The sequence below is a fragment of the Rhincodon typus genome, chromosome 11, assembly GCF_021869965.1.
Source record: "Rhincodon typus isolate 14 chromosome 11, sRhiTyp1.1, whole genome shotgun sequence".
NCBI lineage: Eukaryota > Metazoa > Chordata > Chondrichthyes > Orectolobiformes > Rhincodontidae > Rhincodon > Rhincodon typus.
Window position 1 is genome coordinate 714,563 of NC_063342.1, and position 12,925 is coordinate 727,487.

General features: G+C 43.5%; 1 protein-coding gene across 2 annotated transcripts in view; it reads left to right on the forward strand.

The window, feature by feature from the left end:
• cryaa (crystallin, alpha A) overlaps positions 1–10,832 on the forward strand; it is a 41,954-nt gene extending 31,122 nt beyond the window's left edge. For both annotated transcript variants that reach the window (XM_048603181.1, XM_048603180.1), the window contains one exon: positions 10,394–10,832. In XM_048603181.1, the coding sequence (XP_048459138.1) occupies positions 10,394–10,615 (222 nt within the window). In that variant the 3' untranslated portion in view covers positions 10,616–10,832. The remainder of the gene's footprint in view (positions 1–10,393) is intronic.
• Positions 10,833–12,925: the final 2,093 nt, after the last annotated feature.

Consider the following 12,925-nt stretch of genomic DNA (forward strand, 5'->3'; position numbering starts at 1 on the left):
GCAGTCAATGTTTCGGGCATTACCTTTCTTCAGGACTGGATGTGGGGGTAGGGGGAGCTGCAGATAAAGAGAGGCAGAGGAGGGGTGTAGCAGAATGGTGGTGATAGGTGGACACTGGAATGAGGTACAACCTGATTGGTCGATGGGAGGGATGAATCTGGTTGGTGGCTAGAAGAGAGGGTCAGTAGGTGGAATGGAAAGGAGGAGGTGGGGCTGGAAAGGGAGCTGAGGGTTGGGTTCTCCAATTTTAAATAAATTTCCCACCCATCCCCCGGCTCCCCTTCCAGCCCCATCTCCTCCCTTGCATTCTACCTTCTGGCCCTCCCTTCCTGCCACAAACCAGATTCATCCCTCCTATCGACCAACCAGGTTGTACCTACCACCAGTGTCCACCTATCACCATCATACCGCCTCCACACCTCCCTTCTCTTTATCTGCAGCTCCCCCTACGCCCACATCCAGTCCTGAAGAAGGGTAATACCCAAAACATTGACTGCTCCTTTCCTCCAGATGCTGCCTGGCTTGCTGTGTTCTTCCAGCCTCCTGTTTGTCTACCCTGGATTCCAGCATCTGTGTTTTTTTTGTCTCTACAGAAAGATATTTATAGGTTAAGTAAGTGGGCAAGAAATTGGCAAATGGAGTATAATATGGAAAAATATGAAGCTGTTCATTTTGGAGGGGAGAACAAAAGAACAGAATATTATTTAAATGGAGAAAACCTGCAGAAAGCTGCAACACAAAGGGACTTGGGGGGACTTCTGCACAAAACGCAGAAAGCTCGCTCACAAGAACAGCAGGTAATCAGGAACGTCAAAAGAATGTTGGGCCATATTTCAAGTGGGCTGGAGTTTAATAATAGGGAATTCTTACTGCAACTGGGCAAGGTGCTGGTGAGACCACATCTGGACTACTGTAAGCAGTCTTAGTCCCCTTATTTAAAGAAAGATATAATTTCATTGGAAGCAGTTCAGCAATGGTTCATTAGGATGATCCCCGGTATGGAGGAATTGTCTTATAAGCAAAGGCTAAACAGGTTGAGACTCTACTCACTGGAGTTTAGAAGAATGAGAGGTGATCTCACTGAACCATAAAGGATTCTTTAGGTGTTTGACAGGGTAAATGCTGAGAGGGTGTTTCTCCTCATGGGAGAGTCTAGGATCAGGGGGCAGAGTCTCAGAATAAAGGGGCATCAATTTAAGACTGAAATGAGGAGGAATTTCTTCTCTCAGAGGGTTGTGACTGTTTGGAGCTCCTTGCTGTAGAGAGCTGTGGAGGCAGAGTTCTTCTGTATGTTTAAGGCTAAGATAGATGGATAGTTGGGGAATCAGGGGTTACAGGGAAAGGAGAAGAGAGTGGGATGAGGAATATAGGATCAACCATGATCCTATTGAATGGCGGAGTAGGCTTGAGGGCATGACCAACTTGTTCCTTTTCCTTTTCTCTTTTGATTATGATTGTTTCCTTGGACTTCGAGAAGGCTTTCAATCAGGTCCTGCATAAGAGATTAGCATGTAAAATTAAAGCATATGGAATTGAGGTAGTGTACTGTCTGGTACAGACTAACTGGGAGACAGGAAACAAAGAGCAGGAATAAATGTGTCTTTTTCTGAGTGGCAACCAGTGACTATGGGGTACCACAGTGAACAGTATTTAGACCCGTTATTTGGTTTGCTTAGTTGGCTGGAAGACTGGTTTGTGATGCAGAGTGATACCAATAGTGCAGGTTCAATTCATGCACCAACTGAGGTTACTGTGAAGGCCCCACCTTTTCACTTTCATCTCTTGCCTGAGATGTAGTGACCCTGACATCCAACCACCTATCTCTAATGAGAGAGTAGTCCATGGTCCTCTGGGAGTATGACAACTTTATTCACAATATATATTAATGATTTAGATGAGAGATTAAATACAATGTCTCTAAGTCTCTCACCTGACCATGAGGAGGATACACAGATGCTTCAGTATGATTTGGTAAAATTAAGTGAGTGGGTAAATTCATGGCAGTTGCAGTATAATGTGGATAAGTGTGAGGAGGTTATCCACTTTGGGAGCAAAAACGGGAAGGTGAATTATTATCTGAATGGAGATAGATTGGGAAAGGGGGATGTGCAACAAGACCTAGGTGTCCTTGTACACCACAGTCATGAAAGTCAACATGCAGGTGCAGCAGGCGGTGAAGAAGGTAAATGGTATGTTGGCCTTCATAGCAAGAGGATTCGAGTGCAGGAGCAGAAATGGCTTGCTGCTATTGTACAGAGCAATGGTAAGACCATACCTGGAGTATTGTATGCAGTTTTGGTCTCCTTATCTGAGGAAGGATGTTCTGGCTATAGAGGGAGGGCAACAAAGGTTTACCAGATTGATTCCTGGATGGTGGGACTGATATTATGAGGAGACACTAGATCTGGAGTTTAGAAGAATAAGGGGGAATCTCATAGAGACCTATAAAATGCTAACATGACCAGACAGTAAAAAAAAAGGAAGATGTTCCCAATGACCAGGGAGTCCAAACACAAGAGTCAAAGTTTAAGGATTTGAAGTAGGCCATTTAGACAGAAATTGATTGGCACCACATCCAACTACATCCACTCCCTCCACCACTGTCACTGAGTAGCAGCAGTGTGTACTATCTACAAGATGTACTGCAGAAATTCACCAAAGATCCTCAGACAGCACCTTCCAAACTCACGACCACTTCCATCTAGAAGGATAAGGCCAGCAAATACATAGAAACATCACCACTTGCAAGTTACCCTCCAAGTCATTTACTATCTTGACTTGGAAATATACCACCATTCCTTCACCGTCGCTGGGTCAACATTGTAGAATTCCCTCCCCAAGGGCATTATGGGTCAACCCACAACACAGGGACTGCAGTGGTTCAAGAAGGCGGCTCACCACCAGCTTCTCAAAGGGAATGTGGGATGGACAATAAGTGCTGGTCAGCCAGTGATGCCCATCTCCCATGAGTTCTTAGGGCTAAAGGGATGAAATGGTATAGAAGAAAGCAGGAACAGTGTACTGAGTCGGATGTTCAGCCATGATCATATTGAATGGTAGAGCAGTGTTCGTGGGCCCAAAGGCCTACTCCTTATCCTATTTTCTCTGTTTCTATATTTCTGTCCTGCTGCTGATGACCCACCATGTCTCATGGATCTCCAGTCTTGAGTTGCTAGATCTGTTTGAAATCTGTCCTTTTTAGCATTACACTAAGGAGAACACTCTCAATGTGAAGGCGAAATTTTGTCTCCTCAAGGACTCTGCAGCCGGCAGATTGGTAAGGATGAAGTTAAGTATGTGTTTTACTCTTGTTGGTCCCTGCACCACCTGTCCTTTAAGATCTGATCAGCTTGATCAATAGTACTACTGCCTAGCCACTCTTGGTAGTGGACATTGAGGACTCAGAGTACATTTTGTGCCCTTACTGCCCTCAGTGCTTCCTCCAAGTGTTGTTCAACATGGAGGAGTACTGATTCATTCGCAGAGGGAAGAAGGTACGTGGTAATCAGCAGAAGGTTTCTTTGCCCATGTTTAACCTGAGGAAAGAAGTAATTGATCTTTTCAGCTCTGTAAGGATAATTGCCTCAGCTCCTTCACCCTCAGTGCCACCACTCACTCTAACTCTGATGCTGTACACACCTCTTGAGATTTACACTATAGCTGTCATTATTGCCAATATCATGTCCAGTCAATAGTTCTTACCCGATCATTCTTGCAAACTGTTGACCCTTTTTATTTTCTGTACCTCCCACTCACTCATTGGGGACATCTCATCGGCTGTCCTGCTCCTGTATCACCCTAAAAACCTCTCTTATCCACTTCCATCATACTCAATCCACCCTTTGTCTCATTGCAGGAGAAAATGTCATGAGAAGGCCAAGACTGGCAGGGGCATGTGGACTAACCTCAGGCCCCTCACTCTATTTGAGAAACTTCTTGAATTAGCTTCAGAGGAGAATGACCACCCATGTGAGGACAGAGAGACTTCAGTACTCAACCAACCCAGTGCTGTGCTGCTCTCCCATTAACACTGACACTTACTCATTCTTAACCTGCACAAACTCTTAAGCATTAATTCCCTCTCTTCTCTCATACTGACATTAGTAACCCTGAGTGACCCTCAGAGGCAGTTGGTAACCTGGATCAAAAAATGAAGGAGTCCAACAAAATTATCTGGACCATGCTAGCTCTGATTTGAGTTTGGCTATTTCCTTAGCCAAGTTGGTGACTACCATGGAGAGCAAGGTCCAGCCCACACAGTGTCTGCTGGATATATGCTTAAACCTGCACTCCATTACTCTCGCCACGTGGTGCGCAGCATCAACAGCAAGGAGAGGGACATTGACCAACTCCAGATTCGCTTATCTGGTGCATATCTCTTAGATTTGGCACATGTTCACACATAAGATGAACATCAAGGGAAGTGAAGCCTTTCCTGTTGATGAACTCAGCAGGTTGGTGATAGAGTGCTCTCAAAGTAAAGTGAGTGTAGCACTCTGTAGCTGGGGAAGTCAGTGTTGGTGGAGAATCCCACTGCCTGAGCTGCTTGACTTTCCATGTCATGGGGACAGGACATGAGCAGCTCTCCTCTGGAGAAAATCGCATTGGTTCCATTCTTGATATATCTCTGGATGAAGGATTGGGAGATCCCACTCTGGTCCCAGTTGGTTCTAGAAATGAGCTGCTGGGCATAAAAACTCAAGGCAGCTGTAATGTGACAGCTGCTGGGATTGGATTAGCACCCAGTCCTTCTGAAAACAATTTGCTGGAGCAGATGGCAGAGTTCTGTGATGATTGCCCAAGACATCTTTGTCTTTTACACAGGGCTATTTGTTTGAAGCAGACGCTGTGTGTTTGTACCTGTGGTTGTACACCTGTGGGATATGCTGTGGGGTGTGATATTGATGTAGCACATAGCTGCACAATGGCATACTCACTCCCTTGACAGTTGAGTGCTCTTATTGTGACAAGCAACTGCCTTTCTCTCTCTCTGCCCTAAAAAGCAACACAAGCCACAAGGACTGGCACCCTGTAATGAGCACTAAAAACCCTGTGCGTGAAGAAAACTGCACTGGCAGCCCATAAGGCAGAGCTGAAGTCAGTGAGTATGTCCAACAAGGAAGCAATATAAAGTATACAGAGGCCAGCAGCTTCCATGTAAGTGTACAGTGAGGGAGTGCAAGCTGTAAAAAGTGAAGGTAAGAGCCATAAGATACATCCTGTAGTGTAAGAGTTGATTCAAAGAGTAGGCCTGATGATGTGGTGAGGCTGGTGGTTTTGTGATGCCAGATGAAGGATTAAGGGATGGTGACTGGGGAGCCTGCAGGGATATCATTGGAAATAAGTAGAGGATGGGACAAGTCTTAAGCGATTTGCAGCTGCCAGGCATCTGTCTTGAGCTGAGTTTGCACTGTCTACTTTCTTGAGGAAGGAGAGGAGAACTAAAAACTGCACAGAAGTGAGGCAGGTTAGGATGCAAATGCAATGGAAATAAGGCAATCACCATTCAATAGCACAATTCCAAAGTTGCTATTTAAGGGTTAAGGGGAAAATAGCAAAACTTTTTTTTCAGTGTTTGGATTCTGAATATTCGTTTTCTCTGCATTTCCTCAATTTTCTCATCATTGAGCTCACCACATGAGAGAGGGCAAGATTAGGGTTCATGGCGATACAGATAATCTCCCTGAAATACTTGATGACCAAGGGATTTGTGAAACTGAGCTGAAAAGCATTCATAATATTAAAGAGATAGCACTGGAAAAGTTAGCTGGACTGAAGGTTGACAAATGCTGGAACCAGATGACCTTCATCCTAAAGTGGAGGAGATGGTTGTAGAGATAGTCGGTGCATTGGTGATTATCTTTCAGCATTCTAAAGATTCTGGAAACATTCCTGCTGATGAGAAAGTAGCAAATGTAACCCAGCTTTTTCATTAGGGGAGAGAGAATGGGGATATAAAGTCTTTTAGTTTAATGTCAGTCGCAGGGAAAAGATTAGAATCTATGAAATGATTTATGAAAGAGAAATCATCTTTGACAAATCCGGTGGAACTTTCTTAGTAATATCAACACCTTGGGAATTATCATTGACCAGAAATTCAAATGGACTCACCACTTTAACAGAGTCGCTACAAGAGCAGGTCAGAGGCTAGGAATACTGCGGCAAGTAACTCACCTCCTGACTCCCCAAAGTCTGTCAACCATCGACAAGGTACAAGTCAGGAGTGTGATGGAATACTCTCCATTTGTCTGGATGCGTGCAGCTCCAACAACCCTCAAGAAGTTTTACACCATCCAAGACAAAGCGGCCCGCTTGATTGGTATTACATCCACAAGCATCCACACCCTCCACCGATGCTCAGTAGTAGAGTGTGTATTATCTACAAGATGCATTTCAGATATTCACCAAAGATCCTCTGGCAGCACTTTCCACACCCACAACCACTTCCATCTAGACGGACAAGGGCAGCTGATATATCAGAACACCACCACCTCCAAGTTCCCGTCCAACCCACTCACCATCCTGATTTGGAAATATATCACTGGGTCAAAATCCTGGAATTCACTCCCAAGGGACATTGTATTCAACCCACAGTAAGTGAACTGCAGCTCACCACCACCTTCTTAAAGGCAACGAGGGGTGGGCAATAAATGCTGGCCACATCCCATGAATGAATAAATGAAGTGGAGTGTGTGAGGGAACTTCCAGGGCCTGGAGTGGGAGGAGTCACAGAGACCTCTCAGCACTCCAGTATAACAGAGATAATAACAACAACAGTTAACTGTTTAAAGACTGCTTTTAACGTAATGAAAATGTCTAGAATGCTTCACAGGAGATTATAAAACAGAGTGTGACACCAATTATGCAATTAAACTCAGTTTATAAGACCATAAGATGTAGGAGCAGAATTAGGTCATTTGGCCCATTGAATCTACTCACCCAGTAGATGACGCATATGTTTTTCAACGCCATTTTCCTGCCTTCTCCCTGTAATCCTTGATCTGCTAACTAATCAAGAACCTATCTATCTCTGTTTTAAATGCACTCAATGACTTGGCCTCCACAGCCTTTTGTGGCAATGAATTCCACAGATTCACTACCTTCTGACTGAAGAAATTCCTTAGTTTCTCAGTTGTAAATGATTGTCTCTTCACTCTGAGGCTGTGCCCTTGGGTCCTAGTCGCTCCTACTAGCAGAAGCATCTTTTCCATGTCCACTCTATCCAGGCAGCCTAGTATTCTATAAACTTCAATCAGATCCCTCCTCATCCTTCTAAATTCCATCGACTACAGATACAAAGTACTCAACCATTCCTCATGTGATAAGCTCTTCATTCCTGGGATCATTCTTGTAAACCTCCTCTGGACCTCCTCCAATGCCAATGTGTTCTTTCTTAGATATGGGGCCTAAAACTGTTCACAATATTGCAAATGCGGTCTGACCAGAGCTTTGTACAGCCTCAGAGGTACATCCCTGCTCTTGTAATCTAGCCCTCTTGAAATGAATGCTAATTCCTTAACTGCCAACTTAACCGACATGTTAACCTGAAAAGATTCCTGAACTAGGACTCCCAAGTCTCTTTGTGCTTCAGTTTTCCAAAGCCTTTCCCCATTTAGAAAAGAGTCTACGCCGCTATTCTTCTTATCAAGGTGCATAATATCACACTTTCCCACATTGTATTCCATCTGCCAGTTCTTTCCACTCTCCTAGCATGGCCAAGTCCTTCTGCAGCCTTCCTGCTTCCTCAATATTAACTGTCTCTCCACCTACCTTTATGTCCTCTACAAACATAGCAACAATGCCCTCAGTTCCTTCATGCAGATCGTTAATATATAACGTGAATAATTGTAGTCCCAACACTAACCCATGTTGAACTCCACTAGCACCAGCTGCCATCCTGAAAAGACCCCTTTATCCTCACTCTCTGCTTTCTACCAGTCAGCGACTCCTATCCATGCCAGTATCTTGCCCCAAACACCATGGGCTCTTATGTTATTTAGCAGCCTCCTGTGTGGCACCTTTCCAAGGCCTTCTAGAAATCCAAATGGATCATATCCACTGACTCTCCTTTGTCTAACTTGCACATTGCTTCCTCAAAGAATTCTAACAGATTTGCTGGGCATGACCTCCTCTTGACAAATCTGTGCTGACTCAGCCCTATTTTACCATGCACTTCCAAATTCTCCGCAATTTCATCTTTAATAATGGATTCTAAAATCTTCCCAATGACCACTCGACTTGAAATGTAAACTCTGATTTCTCTTTACAGATGCTGCCAGACCTGCTGAGCTTTTCCAGCAACTTCTATTTTTGTTTCTGATTTACAGAATCTGCAGTTTTTTTGGTGTTACATTAGCCATTTTCCAGGCCTCTGGGACCCCCCACTAACTTCAGTGATTCCTGAAAGATCCCCAGCAATGCCTCTACAATCTTCTCAGCTATCTCCTTCAGAACTCTTGGGTGTAGTCCGTCCAGCCTGGGTGATTTATTCATTCTCAGACCTTTCAGCTTCCCCAGCAGCTTGATCTTTAGTGATGGCCACTAGACTCACATCTAGCCCCTGACTCTCTTGAAGTTGTGATATGCTACTGGTGTCTTCCACTGTGAAAACTGATGCAAAGTACCTATTCAGTTGCTCCACCATTTCTTTGTTCCCCATTACTACTTCTCCAGCCTCATTTTCTGGCATCCAATCTTGCGTCTGTCTTACCTATTAGATATCTAAAAATACTCTTGCAATCTTCCTTTATATTACCAGCTTCCTTACTCTCATATTTCATCTTCTCCATCCTATTTGCATTTTTAATTATCCTGACCAGTTTTTAAAGGCGTTCCAATCCTTTGGCTTCCCACTAATTTCCACTTTTGTTTTTATGCTGTCCCTGTCTTCCCTTGTCAGCCATAGTTGCCTCATCCTCCCTTCAGTATGTTTCTTCTTCCTTGGGATGAATTTCTGTTGTGTCTCCTGAATTACCCCTAAAAACACCTGCCATTGCTGCTCCACTGTCTTCCCTGCTTGCTTCCCCCCCCCGCCTTCCAATCAACTCTGGCCAGTTCCTTCCTCAGTCTATGTAGTTACCTTTGCTTAATTTGTAAGACTGTTACTTCTGATTCAATCTTCTTCCTCTAAAACTGCAGGGTGAATTCAGTCATATTATGATGACTACCTCCTGGTGGCTCCTTCACTGTACCCTCCCTAACCAAGACTGCAAACACTTTGTCAAAGACAGAGGCTTGAAGGAATCTCTGAATATAGAAAATGAGTGGCCAAGGGAACGCAGACAAGGGCGTTCAGAGTTTGGGGCCCAGACCGCTAATGATGGATGGTTAAAATTTGGGGGTTGCATGAGGCTGGAAGTAAATGAGAGCAGATATCATGGAGGGTATGTGACAAAGAGATCAAGGCAAATTCATGAAGGGATTTAAAAACTAGACAAGAATTCTGAAATTGAGACATTATTGCACTTCCAAAGATGTAGTGGTGAGAGGAGATTTAGAGGAGAGTTCTCACTACAGAAATATGAAAGGTATTAGAAGAAGCTCCCCAGGTTCAGGAGTGTGAAAAAAGAGGCTAAACAAAGTTTCCCAAAACCAGCAATAAAAGATGGACCTCCCTGATGCAGGTATGTGTGAGACAAACAAGATTTCTACTCCAGAAATAGGGATAAGCTTTTAAAGTCTGCAAAAACAAATTAAACCAAATTGAATCAAATGCAGGGATATTGACCTTTTAAAGGGCATTGTAACAAAAGTCTGAAATCTGAATTAAAATATAATTTTGTGTGGAAGTGATGAACTTCAGCCCCTGCTGTACCCACTGGTTGTCTGAGGTCACAAGCATTCCTCCCACAGGGGCTCCCAAGGAGAGGCACGAAGCAGTCGGGTTCCTCAATCCCCAAGACCACTAACTGCCTGGACTTCTGACAATGGCCAGGCCCAGGAGCAGACTCATGAGGAAGGTCTCTGATCTGCTTGGCCTCCTCCACAATGAGCGGCCAAAGATCAGGGCTGAAGTGCAAACAAATTTGAGTTGTTTTGCCCTTAAGAGGTGAATAAGGGCTGCATTCTACTAATTCCATGTTTGCATGGAACATAGACTCCTCATGACTGCAAAATACAGGTGTCTGGGTATCTATGAAGCACCTTAACACTCTCTTGCATGTGACTGCTTCCTGAAACACGCATGTACATAGGTATGAGTGAGACCGCCCTAATACCGAATTGTGAAGAATGAGCCAGTACGACTCCCAGGCGAGTGGGGATTTCAAAGGGTCAACTGATGTCCAAAAATGGGAGACAGGAATTATCTGTGTATTGTTTACAAGGTAATTAGGGAATATCACATCCATCTGATCTCATGCATTGGGTCTGATTAATTGTTCTCTCTCTATAGGAAGACCAAGGTCGTGTTTCCCGTGAATTTCGCCGCATATACCATCTTCCCAGTAACCTGGACCAGGCGGCTATTTCCTGCTCATTGTCTACTGATGGTTTATTAACATTGTGCTGCCCCAAGGTCAGAACAGGTGATGATCTAACCCAGCAAGATCGACCCATCCCAGTGACCCGAGATGAGAAGTTTGGTAACCAACCTGAGCTCAAAGCAGATCCATGAGCTTGAGAGAGAGAGAGGTGCTCCCTTTGGCACCAAGAGCTGAGTTAAAACCTGCGGTGCTGTGAGGGTGAAGATACCTATGAAACTGTCAGCTATCACACTAGATACAAACATCCATGTCACCTTTTTCAGACCTGTCTGCACCTTCCTTTTGTGTAGTTTCTTTCATTGTACTGGCAGTAGGCACAAAGCTGACAATAAACCATCAAAGCTTTCATACTATGGCTGCGCATTCCATCCCAAATCAAATAAAACAGAATATTCCCACAGCACAAGGTTTTTACCTACAGGAACATTTAAATAATGGAACAGGAGGAGGCCATTCAGCCTCTGGGACCTCTCAACTGTTCATTAAGATCATTGTTCATTTGTGAGCTAATTTCACATCCACTACTTCTTTGATCTGGGATCAGTTGCTGGTTGCAGTAACAAATTCCAAAATGCTATCACCCTTTCTGTTATGATCCCAGCTCATATTCTTACTGAATTAGTCAGATCCAGGGTGCCTTGATGGATCATGTATGTTCATTATATTTTAATGTGGTGGTCATTCACTGAAACAGAGTAATAAAAGTCTGCAGATCCTCCTTCAATAACAAAACAAAAGTTTATTACATGATAGGAAACATCACAAGCTAAGTTTAGAAAATGGTTCAGAAAATCTTAAAACATAGTTTTGACTGCTTTCCAACAAAATCATGTTGCAGCAATTCAAATCCAGTGAAATTACCCCTCGATATCAAATCCTTAATTTTAATGGAGCCGATCTTCCCAGTTCTTTCCTGTGAACTTTGAAATGTTATTACATGAATACTGTCAGTTCTGAGAACTTAGGCTTTCTCAGTCTCTTAATAATCTGCACACTTCTAACCAAACACCCCTGGTCTGGAGATTATTCAAATTAAACTTCAATGAATATAACTTATTCCTTGAACTGTTCTATGCTCCTTTCTCAGGAGAGAAACTACAATATGTTTCTGACCTCAGTGAGGTCGCCCCCAGAGTTGCTCAAAAACTTCCGACCTCTGGGCTTTCCAAGCCAAAATCAGTTCTTAATTATTCTAAACTTTAAACAAGCTAATGACCCTCAGTATTTATCATCCCAGTTGTAAACACAATGTAATACATGCCACTTTTCATTACCACTCCAGGGGTTCTCTGCTGTGTGATACACAATTAGAACATAAGAAATAGGAGCAGAAGTAAATCATTCTGTTCCCTTAGCCTGCCCCACCTTTCAATAATATCATGCCGATCTTCTCCACCCTTAACTTCCCTTTCATTTTAGATCCTCATGGCTCTCAACTCCCTGACATTTTTAAAATCGATCAACCTGTATTTTCAATACTTTCAGTGATCTAACCTCCGCACAATCTGGGAAGGAAATTCAATGCATTCACTTACCTCTGAGAGAAGAAATTCTTCTGCACCTCCATTGTAAATGAGTGTCCCCTTATTCTGTAATTGGTTTGAGATTCTCCCACCGATGGAGATATCTCAAAACCAACCCCGTCGTGCACCCTCAGAATCATCTTGTACATCTGAATAAGATCCCACCTCATTCTTCTACTGAATGAGGGTGGATTTCACTGAAACTTAGAGAATACTGAGCGGCCTGGAAAGAGTGTACATAAAAATGATGTTTTCACCAATAGGAGAGACAAGAGCACAGCGTGAGGGTGATGTGATGACTCTTTAGAACTGAGATGAGGAAGAATTTCTTCAGACAGAGGGTAGTGACTCTGTGGAACTCATTGCGGCAGAGTTCTATGGAGTCTTTGAGTGACTTTAAGGCAGAGATTAATAGGTTCTTGATTATTTAAGGGATCAAAGTAACAAGGAGAAGACAAGAGAATGGGATTGAGAAACATATCAGCCATGATCGAATTGTGGAGCAGTCTTGAATAGGCCAAAAGGCCTAATTCTGCTCCTAAACCTTATAGTCTTATGGAATAAAGGCCCAACCTGTTTATCAGCTCTTGATCTTAAATCAACTGCTTTATCCCAAGAATCCATTTAGTGATGTCTTTTTAACTATCTCCAATACCTTACAGTCATACAGATTTATATCAGGGAAAGAGGCCCTTCAACCCATCATGTCCATGTCAATCATCAAGCACCAGCTCTTGGCCCATAGCCTTGTAATACTTTTGTGTTTCAAGTATTCATTCAAAAGGCTCTTAAATGCCTTGATGGTTCCTGCATCTACCATCCTTTCAGGCAGTGAGTTCCTCTGGGTGGAAACATTAACCTCTTGCTCCTTACATTAAATCTGTGCTCCCTTATTGTTGATCTCTCCATTAAGGGGAA